Source organism: Heteronotia binoei, chromosome 4 (genome assembly GCF_032191835.1).
Source record: "Heteronotia binoei isolate CCM8104 ecotype False Entrance Well chromosome 4, APGP_CSIRO_Hbin_v1, whole genome shotgun sequence".
NCBI classification, from domain to species: Eukaryota; Metazoa; Chordata; class Lepidosauria; order Squamata; family Gekkonidae; genus Heteronotia; species Heteronotia binoei.
In genome coordinates this window covers 174,326,346-174,341,455 of record NC_083226.1, presented here as the reverse complement: position 1 = coordinate 174,341,455, position 15,110 = coordinate 174,326,346, and the positions used below count along the sequence as shown (strand labels likewise).

At 47.1% G+C, this 15,110-nt stretch overlaps 1 protein-coding gene across 1 annotated transcript in view; it reads left to right on the top strand.

Moving 5' to 3' along the window:
- LOC132570176 (phosphatidylinositol 3-kinase catalytic subunit type 3-like) overlaps positions 1-15,110 on the top strand; it is a 181,059-nt gene that overhangs the window by 110,279 nt on the left and 55,670 nt on the right. Inside the window, exons 14-17 of the mRNA XM_060236610.1 lie at positions 3,608-3,713; positions 5,597-5,713; positions 7,304-7,435; positions 13,656-13,784. Of these exons, the coding sequence (XP_060092593.1) occupies positions 3,608-3,713; positions 5,597-5,713; positions 7,304-7,435; positions 13,656-13,784 (484 nt within the window). The remainder of the gene's footprint in view (positions 1-3,607; positions 3,714-5,596; positions 5,714-7,303; positions 7,436-13,655; positions 13,785-15,110) is intronic.

The window sequence follows — 15,110 nt, the reverse complement described above, 5'->3', positions numbered from 1 at the left end:
AGTTACACCCAACAGGCCATTATCAGAATTCCAAAGGGTTCCCTCAAGCTCAAAAAGGATGGAGACACCCCCCCCCATATGGCTTTTTTTTTTTTTGTAGCAGGAACTGCAAGCTCCAGGAGGATTGGCTACATCAGGAGGGTGTGGCCTAATATGCAAAGGAGGTCCTGCTAGAATTCCTTACAGGGCTCTTCGTACAGGGCCTGCTGTAAGCTCCAGGAGGATTGGCTACATCAGGAGGGTGTGGCCTAATATGCAAAGGAGGTCCTGCTAGAATTCCTTACAGGGCTCTTCGTACAGGGCCTGCTGTAAGCTCCAGGAGGATTGGCTACATCAGGAGGGTGTGGCCTAATATGCAAAGGAGGTCCTGCTAGAATTCCTTACAGGGCTCTTCGTACAGGGCCTGCTGTAAGCTCCAGGAGGATTGGCTACATCAGGAGGGTGTGGCCTAATATGCAAAGGAGGTCCTGCTAGAATTCCTTACAGGGCTCTTCTCACAGGGCCTGCTGTAAGCTCCAGGAGGATTGGCTACATCAGGGGTGTGTGGCCTAATATGCAAAGGAGGTCCTTCTAGAATTCCTTACAGGGCTCTTCTCACAGGGCCCGCTGTCAGCTCCAGGAGGATTGGCTACATCAGGGGTGTGTGGCCTAATATGCAAAGGAGGTCCTGCTAGAATTCCTTACAGGGCTCTTCTCACAGGGCCTACTGTAAGCTCCAGGAGGATTGGCTACATCAGGGGTGTGTGGCCTAATAGGCAAAGGAGGTCCTGCTAGAATTCCTTACAGGGCTCTTCTCACAGGGCCTGCTGTAAGCTCCAGGAGGATTGGCTACATCAAGAAGATGAAGAAGATATTGGATTTATATCCCGCCCTCCACTCCGAAGAGTCTCAGAGCGGCTCACAATCTCCTTTACCTTCCTCCCTCACAACAAACACCCTGTGAGGTGGGTGGGGCTGGAGAGGGCTCTCACAGCAGCTGCCCTTTCAAGGACAACCTCTGCCAGAGTTATGGCTGACCCAAGGCCATTCCAGCAGGTGCAAGTGGAGGAGTGGGGAATCAAACCCGGTTCTCCCAGATAAGAGTCCAGACACTTAACCACTACACCAAACTGGCTCTCCTTACAGGGCTCTTCATACAGGGCCTGCTATCAGCTCCAGGAGGACTGGCTGCATCAGGGGTGTGTGGCCTAATATGCAAAGGAGGTCCTGCTAGAATTCCTTACAGGGCTCTTCTCACAGGGCCCACTGTAAGCTCCAGGAGGATTGGCTACATCAGGGGAGTGGGGCCTAATATGCAAAGGAGTTCCTTCTACAAAAAAAAAAAAAGCCCTGCTAATATTCTGTTAAACAATTCAGTACGCTGGAACTCTGACATGGCAGTCAGAAAAGATAATAGTAGGCCCATAGGATTGCATTAGTGGAATGCCTGGAAGAATAATTTCGTCTTACTAGCACTGCAGAATCTGGACAAGGACTTGAGGGCATGAGTCTCTTCAGACACAGCATTCCGCCAATTTGGGGCTGTGATTGTCGGTTTTAAATGGTTTGGAAGAAGAAGATGATGATATTGGATTTATATCCTGCCCTCCGCTCCGAATCTCAGCGTCTCAGAGCAGCTCACAATCTCCTTTATCTTCTTCCCCCACAACAGACACCCTGTGAGGTGAGTGAGGCTGAGAAGCTCTCACGGCAGCTGCCCTTTCAAGGACAGCTGTGCTAGAGCTATGGCTGACTCAAGGCCATTCCAGTAGGTGCAAGTGGAGGAGTGGGCAATCAAACCCAGTTCTCCCAGATAAGAGTCCGCACACTTCACCACTATACCAAACTGGTTCTGAAAGAGTGGGGTGGCTATCCTCAAAGGGGGTTCTGGAGATTCCCCCAGAATTATAGCTGATCTCCAGATGACGGAGAACAGTTCTCCTACGAAAGCGGCTCCTTTGGAGGGTGGGCTCTACGAACTTATCCCCTGCTGAGGTCCCTTAAAACCCTCCCTTTCTAGGCTCCGCCCTCCACATTTCCAGAAATTTCCCAACCCCAAGCTAGCAACCCTATTATGAAGGTGTGATTTTTGTTATGCATGTTTTCTCCCCCTAAATATATTTTATTAAGATTTTATTATACCATAAAAAGGTAAAGGTAGTCCCCCTGTGCAAGCACCAGTCGTTTCCGACTCTGGGGTGACGTTGCTTTCACAACGTTTTCACGGCAGACTTTTGACGGGGTGGTGTGCCATTGCCTTCCCCAGTCATCTACGCTTTCCCCCCCATCAAGCTGGGGACTCATTTGACCGACCTCGGAAGGATGGAAGGCTGAGTCAACCTCGAGCCGGCTACCTGAACCAGCTTCTGCTGGGATCGAACTCAGGTTGTGAGCAGAGGGCTCCGACTGCGGTACTGCAGCTTTACCACTCTGTGCCACAGGGCTTATTTATTATACCATATAGACAAACAAATACTAATTGGAGTATAATTCCGTAATATAAACCATCATGTTGTGGTTTGCATATCATAGAGTCAAATAAATATCTATTCATATACTAATATTTCCTGGTGACAACTTAAGTATACGATAACATGAGATATTATTTACAAAAATATTGTCAGCATTGAGATAAAAGCAGTATTATTCAGGGATTGCCAACATTTTTGCTCTCACTATTACCATAACTGTAAAGAAGTTACAGTTTCTGGAATTTCCTTCTGAGAAATAAGATATTCTAGAATCAGGTGCCAAATAATGAAGAAGGCAGAGTTCTCAGAATCTATATCTGTCTTAGTCATGTCCTCAAGTTTATCCATAATATAAATACGCCAAAGCTTTGAGTGCCATTGAACTCAGTTGGGAACACAGGACTGTTTCCATTTAGCTGCTGTCATTAATTTACTAATCAAAGCCACCAAGTAATACACCATCTTTCAGTTTACAAAAATATATTACATGAAGAGCCCGATGTCCACACTGAAACGAGAAGCTTAATGCTGGGATTAGAGAATGTAGAATGGGGTTCCTAAATAATTGAGCCGTTAAACTGAAGAAAGCATAGAGACGCCATCAAAATCTAGAGAAACGTCTTTAAGAATGTGGCTACATTGAAACTACATTCCCCAGGAGTGCCCACCTTGAGACTTTCATTTCGACTATTTCCAAGTTTGGACTTATATCTATTCGTTTTGGGACGGGGGATTTTGGCCCCTTTGGGGTTTCTGTTACTTTAGAAGGTCCTAGCTCCGCCGACCTTTATTAGTATTGTATCACTTATTTTGTGTTGTACACAACTCTTGAAATATGTTTTTGCAAACTGAAAGACGGTGCATTACTTGGTGGCTTTGATCAGTCTATTAATTGCCCCAAGCGCCCTTCAGGCTGCAGCAAAAATCAATTTGGCAGCAAAAATCAAAATAGCTTTTCTTTTAGCTATGACCAATGAGAGTTACGCATGTTTTTTTAATTAGTTACCCACCTCGCTGGATCTTATGAGGGCCAGAAAGGTGGGGTATGGATGTAGTAAATTAATAAAATAATAAGGTTTCTGGCTAGTCTGTGGTGGCTCTCCAGTCCGGATCTGCCACTGGTCTTTGGTGTATTGAGCTTGCGTGTTTCCTTACAGGTACGTGATTGTGGAGTGCGAGGACCAAGACACGCAACAGAGAGATCCGAGGACTCACGAAATGTACCTTAACGTCACACGGAGGTTCAGCCAAGCTCTACTAAAGGTGACACTTATTTATTACTTATTATTTTTAAAAAACGTAGTGGTTAAATGTGCTTATCTGGGAGAATGTAGTGGTTAAATGCTCTTAACTGGGAGAAGTGGGTTTGATTCTCCACTCCTCCACTTACAACTGCTGATGTGACCTTGAGTCATCCACATGTTCTCTCAGTATATCCTTCAAAACCGGTACCTGTGCTATTGTATTACACGTTCTCTCAAGGCTGTTCTGCTCAAGAACAGGTTCCCTCAGAGCTCTCTCAGCCCCACCAACCTCACAGGGTGTCTGTAGTGGGGAGGGGAAGGGAAAAGAGATTTGTAATCTGCTCTGAGACTCCTTTGGCTAGTGAAGGTATAAATCCAATCTGCTCCACTTCCTCCTGAGAGCCAGTTTGGTGTAGTGGTTAAGTGTGCAGACTCTTATCTGGGAGAACCGGGTTTGATTCCCCACTCCTCCACTTACAGCTGCTGGCATGGCCTTGGGTCAGCCATAGCGCTTGTAGGAGTTGTCCTTGAAAGGGTAGCTGCTGTGAGAGCCCTCTCAGCCCCACCCACCTCACAGGGTTGTCTGTTGTGGGGGAGGAAGGGAAAGGAGATTGTGAGCCGCTCTGAGACTCTTCGGAGTGGAGGGTGGGATATAAATCCAATATCTTCATCTACCTCAAATTGTGTCTGTTGTGGGGGGAGAAGATATAGGAGATTGTGAGGCCGCTCTGAGTCTCTGATTCAGGGAGAAGGGTGGGGTATAAATCTGCAGTCTCCTCCTCCTGATTGACCCCTCCCCAAATCCCTCAACCTTTTCTCACAGGGCTCCAGTCTTTAAGCTGCCGCTGGAACTTTGCCTTGTTCGTTTCTACTGAACATATATGAACATATGAAGCTGCCTTATACTGAATCAGACCTTTGGTCCATCAAAGTCAGTATTGTCTAACTCAGACTGGCAGCGGCTCTCCAGGGTCTCAAGCTGAGGTTTTTCACACCTATTTGCCTGGACCCTTTTTTGGAGATGCCGGGGATTGAACCTGGGACCTTCTACTTCCCAAGCAGATGCTCTACCACTGAGCACTGTCCCTCCCCTTAGACATGAACATGTGAAGATGCCTTATACTGAATCAGACCCTCGGTCCATCAAAGTCAGTATTGTCTTCACAGACTGGCAGCGGCTCTCCTGGGTCTCAAGCTGAGATTTTTCACACCTATTTGCCTGAACCCTTTTTTGGAGATGCCAGGGATTGAACCTGGGACCTTCTACTTCCCAAGCAGATGCTCTGCCACTGAGCCACTGTTCCTCCCCTTGAACAGCTGAGGTTTTTCATGCCTATTTGCCTGGATCCTTTCTAGTTGGCGATGGCGGGGATTGAACCTGGGACCTTCTGCTTCCCAAGCAGATGCTCTACCACTGAGCCACCGTCCCTCCCCACTGAAGAAGTGAGCAGTGACTCACAGAAGCTGCCACAAATTTTCTAGTCCTTAAGGTGCTACTGCACTGTTGCTCTTTTTTTGCTGCTACAGACAAGACTTAACATGGCTTACAAACTTGATCTGTCCCAATTAAGAGTTCTAGAAACTCTCCTCACCCCCTCCCCCTCCTTCAAGTATAAATTGACCTGTGTCACACCAAGAGACGAATCGGCAATGATTGTTGTTGACACTGTTATAAAAGAGCTTGAAAGGTCAGGCTGCAGCTCCCAGCATACAGCAATTTCTTGATTACACTTTACTAAAAAGAAAAGGGGGTCAGGGTGGATCGAGAAGCGTTCTCCATTGAGCAAGCATCAGCGCTAATGATCTGCCCTTTTGGAGAGCGATAATCACTGCCGTTGCCCGTTCTTGGCAAAACGACTACAGCAGAAGGAACTAATTTTGTCTTCCTCAATGTTTCCGCAGGGAGATAAGTCTGTCAGGGTGATGCGCTCTTCGTTGGCAGCCCAGCAGACGTTTGTGGACCGACTGGTGCATCTCATGAAAGCTGTGCAGCGGGAAAGTGGGAATCGGAAGAAGAAGGTTGTCTGTGTTCCCCTCCCCTCCCCCCATCTTTCTTGTCCATATCAAAATGTCCGAATGCAAGAATAATTCCTGCTTTTGCCAAAATGCATATGGTCTTAATGGACCACACGCTGAACATGAGTCAACAGTGTGTTGCGGTGGCTAAAAAGGCCAATGCAATTTTGGGCTGTATCAACAGAAGTTTAGTGTCCAGATCATGTGATGTGGTGGTATCGCTTTACTCTGCTCTGGTAAGACCTCAGTTGGAGTACTGTGTTCAGTTTTGGGCACCACATTTTAAGAAGGATATAGTCAAGCTGGAATGGGTCGGGGGGGGGGGGGATGCGACGAAGATGGTGAGGGGTCTGGAGACCAAGTCCTATGAAGAAAGGTTGAGGGGGCTGGGCATCTTTAGCCTGGAGAGGAGGTGGCTGAGAGGTGATAGGATCACCATCTTCAAGTACTTGAAGGGCTGTCCTATAGAGGATGGTGTGGAATTGCTTTCTGTGGCCCCAGAAGGTAGGACCAGAACCAGTGGTTGAAATTAAATCAAAAGAGTTTCCAGCTCAACATTAGGAAGAATGTCTTGACCACTAGAGTGGTTCCTCAGTGGAACAGGCTTCCTCGGGAGGTGGTGGGCTCTCCTTCCTTGGAGATTTTTAAACAGAGGCTGGATGGCCATCTGACAGCAATGAGGACCCTGTGAATTTAGGAGGAGGTATTTGTGAATTTCCTGCACTGTGCAGGGGATTGGACTGGATGACCCTGGAGGTGCCTTCCAACTCTATGATTTTGTAATGCCTTCTGATGCATTATTGAACTTGTGAGATAATAATTCAGTTCTTTAGACAACCTTAGTTGTCACATTTGCACCTCTTGCAACACAGTCCTTTAATTGCCCCTCACTCTGGCTCAGTGGTAGAGCATCTGCTTGGCATGCAGAAGGTCCCAGGTTCAATCCCCAGTATCTCCAGTGAAAAGGCTTGACAGTAGGTGATGGGAAAGACCTCTGCCTAAGACCTTAGAGAATTGCTGCCAGCCTGAATACACGATATTGAAAATAAGAACATAAGAGAAGCCATGTTGGATCAGGCCAGTGGCCCATCCAGTCCAACACTCTGTGTCACATAAGAACGTAAGTGAAGCCATGTTGGATCAGGCCAATGGCCCATCCAGTCCAACACTCTTGTCACACAGTGGCCAAAAAACCATCAAGAGGTCCACCAGTGGGGCCAGGACACTAGAAGCCTTCCCACTGTTGCCCTTCAGAAGCACCAAGAATACAGAGCATCACTGCCCCAGACAGAGAGTTCCATCAATACACTGTGGCTAATAGCCACTCATGGACCTCTGCTCCAAATGTTGATCCAGTCCCCTCTTGAAGCTGTCTATGCTTGTAGCCTCCACCACCTCCTGAGGCAGTGAATTCTTTGTGTTAACCACTCTTTGATGGGCCATGAGTCTGATTCAGTAGAAGGCAACTTTGTGTGTCCACATCCTGATCATACAGCGTCCTGTCTTTTGCCTCACTGAATGAGATGAGGTTTTGTTTGTGCGTCCTTCTTTACGTGTAAATGCGGTCACTGAATCGCCCTCCTCCTTTTACAGAACGAGCGGCTACAGGCCTTGTTGGCCGACAATGAAAAGATGAACTTGGCAGACATGGAACCCATTCCGCTGCCTCTAGAGCCGCAGGTGAAGATTAAAGGAATAATCCCAGAGAAAGCCACCCTGTTCAAGGTAAGCTGCACAGCTCTGTCTTCTGGACCATGCTTCTTGTGAGTTGGGTGTTGGCTGGCTTTTGAAGACTTTGGTGGCGATTATTAGGGAAGGGAATTGAAAACAAATCAGCCAGTATCATAACGCCCCTGTGGAGAAATTCCATTTTAGTCAGTGGTGGTGCTTCATTGGCAGGGATCAGTAAATTCCTCAGCAAGCTTTGTAGCCTTCCCCGCACTCCCCCTCCCTCCCTTCCAGAGCCAAACCAACAACTCTAGGGGTAAAATCTCCTAGAGGGGCAGGAAGTGCTTTTGTTCTTGGCATGTGTTAGGCAGGAAGAGAGGGCAGATTGGAACTGGGGCTCGAGCGAGCATGTGGTGAGCATGGAGGCTCCTGCCTGGGAGGCCCCAGGCAGGCAGACCAAGTAAGTAATTCTCAAGACAGGACAAGCTTAGACCAGGGACAGTAGAAAGCGTTTATAAACACCTTTCCTTTGTCATGCTGTTTGCTGTGCTGTGCTACTTTTTTAAATGCAACTGTTTTTGTTTTGTTTTTCTTTCCCTATCTTTTTCTCTTTTTGAATAAATATATTTTTACTGTTTAAATGCTGGCAGTCAAACTCTGTACCACATAGATCCCCAGACCGCTTTAGACCACGCTGTGTTGAGAAGGGGGCCCCGGGGAAGGGGGAAGGCATGCAGTTGGATAAGGTGCCAATCCTCCAGGGGTGCCCCAAAGAAGCGCTGAGGTCTCTGTGAAACCCAAGACCAGGGTGGCAGAGGACCTGGAGGCCTAGCCTCATAGCGGGAGAGGGGGATTGGGAGTCCTGTTCCTCTCAATCTGAACCCCGTGACTGAGCAGGTAGTGGCAGCGCGCCCAAGGGGCAGGAGGAGAAATAGCTCCCTCCAGGAGTTGGCGACTCAATAGGGAGCTGACGGGACCGGGTCTGAAGGCACAATCGGGCCGGTTCCGCCACAGCCCCTATATAAATCGATGGTGTAGTCTCATTTGGAATACTGAGTACAATTCATTTGGAGTACTGTGTACAATTCTGGTCACAGCACCTCAAAAAAGATATTATAGCATTGGGAAAAGTCCAGAAAAGGGCAACTAGAACAATTAAAGGGTTGGAACACTTTCCCTATGAAGAGAGGTTAGAGTGTTTGGGGCTCTTGAGCTTGGAGAAATGACGACTGAGGAGTGACATGATAGAGTTTTACAAGATTATTCGCGGGGTTGAGAAAGAAGTACTTTTCTCCCTTGCTCACAATGCAAGAAATTCTGGGCACTCAGTGAAAGTGCTGAGTAGTCAGGTTCGAACCGATGAAAGGAAGTGCTTCTTCACTCAAAGGGTGATTAACACGTGGAATTCACTGCCACAGGAGGTGGTGGAGGCTACAAGCATAGCCAGCTTCAAGAGGGGATTGGATAAGCATATGGAGCAGAGGTCTATGAGTGGCTATTAGCCACAGGGTATTGTTGGAACTCTCTGTCTGAGGCAGTGTTGCTCTGTATTCTTGGTGCCTGGGGGGGCAACAGTGAAAGGGCTTCTAGTGTCCTTGCCCCAATAGTCTATCTAGGCATATGTCTTGTTGGTTTGTGCTGCAATGAAAAAGGCAGGGTGGTGGTGGTGGACCGGACGACATAAACGAGACCAATAAATATCTGTGCAGACAGCCATTGATTTTTCTCCCTGTCCTTTTTATGAGGGACAAATTGCTTGCTAAACAAATTAGGGCTGTTCGAAAAGGGCATTTTAAATAGGGCTGGCTTCTTTGCTAAGTTAATGAGGGTGGACAGCTAATTGCCTTTAATGGTATCCTTTCTTTAGCGTTTTTTTTTTTTTTAAGTTTCTGTTAGACGGCAAAGTCCTTTCCCTCTTTGTGTTCGTTTCTAATCTTCCTTAGGCTACATCCGCGCGTTGCTGGACATCGTTGTTGTGCTATAGCAGAGATCCCTAACCTTTTTGAGCCTGCAGGCATCTTTGAGATTGTGACACGGCCTGGTGAGAGCAGCCGCAAAATGGCTGCCGCAAAATGGCCGCCGCAAGGGGCAGAGATATCCACAAAGTGACTCCCATGGCTTATCTTTAGTTGCATGGTAATGATTCCCTGTGGAGTAAGGACAGCTGCTGTCAAAACTGTCAATTAAAAAATCTACACAGTCAATCATATTTCCACTGACCAACCAGAAGCCTTGCTGGGCTAAAAGCCCTACCTGTCCCCACCCACCAGGCACTGAGATAGGTTCCTGAAGTCACCATTGCAGCCGTGAGAGCTGCAGTGGAAACCCTATATCAGGTTTGGTGTACTGGTTAAGTGTGCGGACCCTTATCTGGGAGAACCGGGTTTGATTCCCCACTCCTCCACTTGCACCTGCTGGCGTGGCCTTGGGTCAGCCATAGCTCTGGCAGAGGTTGTCCTTGAAAGGGCAATTTCTGTCAGAGCTGTCTCAGCCCCACACACCTCACAGAGTGTCTGTTGTGGGGGAGGAAGGGAAAGGAGATTGTGAGCCGCTCTGAGATGCTCAGAGTGGAGGGCAGGGTATAAATCCAATTTCTTCTTCTCCTCCTCCTTTCTTTGCCAGTTTGGTGTAGTGGTTAAGTGTGTGGACTCTTATCTGGAAGAACAGGGTTTGATTCCCCACTCCTCCACTTGAACCTGCTAGCATGGCTTTGGGTCAGCCATAGCTCTGGCAGAGGTTGTCCTTGAAAGGGCAGCTGCTGTGAGAGCTTTCTCATCCCCACCCACCTCAAAGGGTGTCTGTTGTGGGGGAGGGAGATAAAGGAGATTGTGGGCAATGATGATAAAATCTTTTCTAAGGCCCTTAACCTCAATCTAGATGATACCTTACCACCTTTTTTTTCCTATAGGAGGCAATCTAAAGATAGCTATTCAAATTTGGCAGGCATTTGCTTTACCAAATTTTGTATCCAACACAATAGGGTTTGGTTAAATGGTTTGGAAACATACATATATACATACATCATTTTATTTGTATCCCGCCCTCCCCACCGAAGCAGGCTCAGGGCTGAATTTTCTCATTCGGGGGATTTTACATTCATTTCTAAGAAAGGTTGCAGTATAATTGATTATATTACTGTCGCTTTCTCACTAGAATTTTACATAAAAGATTTCTGTATAGGTGATCTCATTATTAGTGATCACCTTCCACTTATCTTGACCCTTCATACAGAGTCTTCCCCAGACTCTTCCCTTAATCCCTCTATACACTTCAGGGGTAGTCAACCTTGCTTAACATAAGAGCCGCATAGAATAAATGTCAGCTGTTGGAGAGCTGCAAGGCATAATGATCAGATAGAAGCATAGAATCATAGTATTGGAAGGGACCTCCAGGTTCATCTAGTCCAACCCCCTGCACAATGCAGGGAACTCACAAATACCTCCCCCTAAATTCATAGGATCTTTAGTGCTGTCAGATGGCCATCTAGCCTCTGTTGAAAAACCTCCGAGGAAGGAGAGCCCACCACCTCCCGAGGAACCGCTCTAACGGTCAGGAAGTTCTTCCTAATGTTGAGCCTGAAACTCTTTTGATTTAATTTCAATCCATTGGTTCTGATCCTACCTTCTGGGGCTACGGAAAACAATTCCACACCATCCTCTATAGGACAGCACTTCAAGTACTTGAAGATGGTGATCCTGTCACCTCTCAGCCACCTCCTCTCCAGGCTAAACATGCTAGCTCCTTCAACCTTTCCTCATAGGACTCCTCTGGACCCGTTTGAGAGTTGGGAGGGAGGGAAGGAAGGAAGGAAGGAAGGAAGGGAGGGAGGGAGGGAGGGAGGGAAGGGAGGGAGGGATTAGGGACACAGTTTGGCCACCCCGAACCACAGTTTGGCCAGGCCTGTGCTATACCAATCACTGGCAAGTGGATTGGCTTGTCCATACAGCAAAACTGAGCTATTGCTATAGCACAATCACACGGTATCCTGAGATGTGCGAATGTAGTCATGAGAATATATCTGGAGGCACATTTCTGTCCGTCTTTGTCACCACACACTCTCTCTAAGCAACATTTCAGAATTTGTTCAGATGTTAGCAATAATTGTTTTAATTATTTTTTTAAATTATTATTGTTCATTAAAACAGATAAAGTTAGTCCCCTGTGCAAGCACCAGTCGTTTCTGACTCTGGGGTGATGTCACATCACGACGTTTTCACAGCAGACTTTTTACGGGGTGGTTTGCCATTGCCTCCCCCAGTCATCTACGCTTTCCCCCCCAGCAAGCTGGGGACTCATTTGACCGACCTCGGAAAGAGAGAAGGCTGAGCCAGGTACCTGAAACCAGTTTCTGCCGGGATCAAACTCAGTTCGTGAGCAGAGAGCTTGGACTGCAGTACTGCAGCTTTACCGCTCTGCTCCGTGAGTCTCCTGTTTGTAACAAGAGTTACAATAAATAAATGATATATAAACAAGGATACCAACAGGAGCCCTGTGGCGCAGAGTGGTAAAGCTGCAATACTGCAGTCAGAGCTCTCTGCTCACGACCTGAGTTCGATCCCAGAGGAAGCTGGTTCAGGAAGCCGGTTCCAGGTTGACTCAGCCTTCCATCCTTCCGAGGTCAGTAAAATGCTGGGGGGGGAAAGTGTAGATGACTGGGGAAGACAATGGCAAACCACCCCGTAAAAAGTCTGCCGTGGAAACGTTGTGAAAGCAACGTCTCCCCAGAGTCGAAAACGACTGGTGCTTGCAGAGGGGACTACCTTTACCTTTTGCGGACAGGTAGTATAAGAAATGATAACTTGAAGCTTTTATAACCGATTACTTACAAAACACAGTGCAGTAAAGAACGCGGGAGAGGTAAATCAGGGTACATTAAACACAGCTGTAGTTCCAAGATGTAGCGGTGTGATCAGTGATCTATCAGGATAGGTTAAATAACAGAAATCAAGTTACGTTAAGGTGGCAAAATGAATTTGAGCTTTCGTGTGTATGCATGCTTCTTCACAATTGAACTTTGTTGATCTTAAAGGTGCCACTGGACTCAAACTTAGTTCTGTAATAATCTTGTCACACAATTGGGATTGACTCATGGGATCATAGAGTTGGAAGGAACCTGCAGGGTCATCTAGTCCAGTCCCCTGCACGATGCAGGAAACTTACAAGTACCTCCTCCTAAATTCACAGGATCTTCATCGCTGTCAGATGGCCATCAGCCTCTGTTTGAAAACCTCCAAGGAAGGAGAGCCCACCACCTCCCGAGGAGGAAGCCTGTTCCACTGAGGAATCGCTCTAATAGTCAGGAAGGTCTTCCTAATGTTGAGCTGGATACCCAGTGACCCCTGTTCCATGCTCCATAGATTCAAGTCAGTTAAAACGAATGGCTATATGTATTGCCTCTTTTAATATAGGACTTTCATCTTAGATGATGATATGAAGATTGTGCTTTATCTCTTTGGATGGAATCCGTGACCCTTTGGCAACTATAAGTCCCAGGATCAAATCTATGTTGGTTGCTTTTTTACTCATAGATGACCGGCACTTTTTTTTTGTAGCAGGAATTCTAAGGAATTCTAGCAGGACCTCCTTTGCATATTAGGCCACACACCCCTGATGTAGCCAGTCCTCCTGGAGCTTACAGCAGGCCCTGTGAGAAGAGCCCTGTAAGGAATTCTAGCAGGACCTCCTTTGCCTATTAGGCCACACACCCCTGATGTAGCCAATCCTCCTGGAGCTTACAGCAGGCCCTGTGAGAAGAGCCCTGTAAGGAATTCTAGCAGGACTCCTTTGCCTATTAGGCCACACACCCCTGATGTAGCCAGTCCTCCTGGAGCTTACAGCAGGCCCTGTGAGAAGAGCCCTGTAAGGAATTCTAGCAGGACTCCTTTGCCTATTAGGCCACACCTCCCTGATGTAGCCAATCCTCCTGGAGCTTACAGTAGGCCCCGTGAGAAGAGCCCTGTAAGGAATTCTAGCAGGACCTCCTTTGCATATTAGGCCACACACCCCTGATGTAGCCAATCCTCCTGGAGCTTACAGTAGGCCCTGTACTGAGAGCCCTGTAAGCTCCTGGAGGATTGGCTACATCGGGGGGGGCGTGGCCTAATTTGCAGAGCAGCTCCTGCTACCAAAAAAAATCCCTCCAGATGACCGTAACCTTTCCCCCCTTCTTTCTGTTGAATGTTTTCGTTTTCAAATATCTACATATTAAAAAAAATCAAGAAAAATTGAAAGGAAAAAAAAAGTATTTACATTTTTTCCCCTTCTTTCTATCCACTAGAGTGCCCTCATGCCTGCCCAGCTGTTCTTCAAGACGGAAGATGGGGGCAAATATCCTGTAATATTCAAACACGGGGATGATTTGCGGCAAGATCAGCTCATCCTTCAGATTATTTCACTCATGGACAAGGTGACAGATTTCTGTTTTGTCCGTCTAGGAATTTACCGTAAAAGAGCTTAAATCAGCCAGGGAGAAGAGACCTTTTGCAACCAGCGACAAAAAAAGAGCAATGAGGCAAAGCATAAAATTCAAACCAGGAACATTTATTCAAGATTCGATTAAAACGTTTTAGTTTAATTCATTCAACAAAATTGAGGCGCTTGAGCTGGCAGGGCCAGATTTTCAAAGCCTTCGAGTGGAATGCCAATAGTTTCCACCACATTTTGGCACTATGCAGAGGCAGAAACTTGGACCTCCGGTGATCTGTGCCCAGAAGAAGGCAAAAACCTCCAGGATCCCTGGTTCTGTTCCTTGTTGTCTGGCTTGGAGGAAAGTTCCTTCCTGACCCCAAAGTGGCAATTGGCATTAAGAAAGGGCATGTAAGAAAGGGCCACGCAAACCATGCCCCGACTCATCCCTACCTGCCCTCCCTCTTCCCAGAGCCAGTTTGGTGTAGTGGTTAAGTGTGCAGACTCTTATCTGGGAGAACCGGGTTTGATTCCCCACTCCTCCACTTGCACCTGCTGGAATGGCCTTGGGTCAGCCAGAGCTCTGGCAGAGGCTGTCCTTGAAAGGGCAGCTGCTGTGAGAGCCCTCTCCAGCCCCACCCAGCTCACAGGGTGTCTGTTGTGGGGGAGGAAGGTAAAGGAGATTGTGAGCCGCTCTGAGACTCTTCGGAGTGGAGGGCGGGATATAAATCCCATATCTTCATCTACCTCACAGGGTGCCTGTTGTGGGGGAGGAAGGGAAAGGAGATTGTGAGCCGCTCTGAGACTCTTCGGAGTGGAGGGCGGGATATAAATCCAATATCATCATCATCTTCTTCTTCTTCTTCTTCTTCTTCTTCTTCTTCTTCTTCTTCTTCTTCTTCTTCTTCTTCTTCTTCTTCTTCTTCTTCTTCTTCTTCTTCTTCTTCTTCTTCTTCTTCTTCTTCTTCTTCTTCTTCTTCTTCTTCATCTGCCTGAGTTCGAATACAAAATATCAAAAACAACTGTGTAGCAAATAGAGAAAAACTCACACAGTATTTGTGATATTCTAGCCACTCCGTAACTGCACAATACAGGAGATACCAAGGAGTGCAAAAAATTCATTCCCCAAAAGAACCAGAAATCCACTATAATTGTTAGTTCAGTCACAGAGTTGGTGCCTTTTGAGAATCATATAAGAGAGGACTTTGTGTCAGTTGTATGCAAAGGCTAGCAGTTTCTAGCACGTGCTGGGAAAGTGAAAGTAACTGAACTGCCATCTAAGTGACAGAAGGTGGCTGATTGCCAGATTGCATCAGCCTGAGCAATG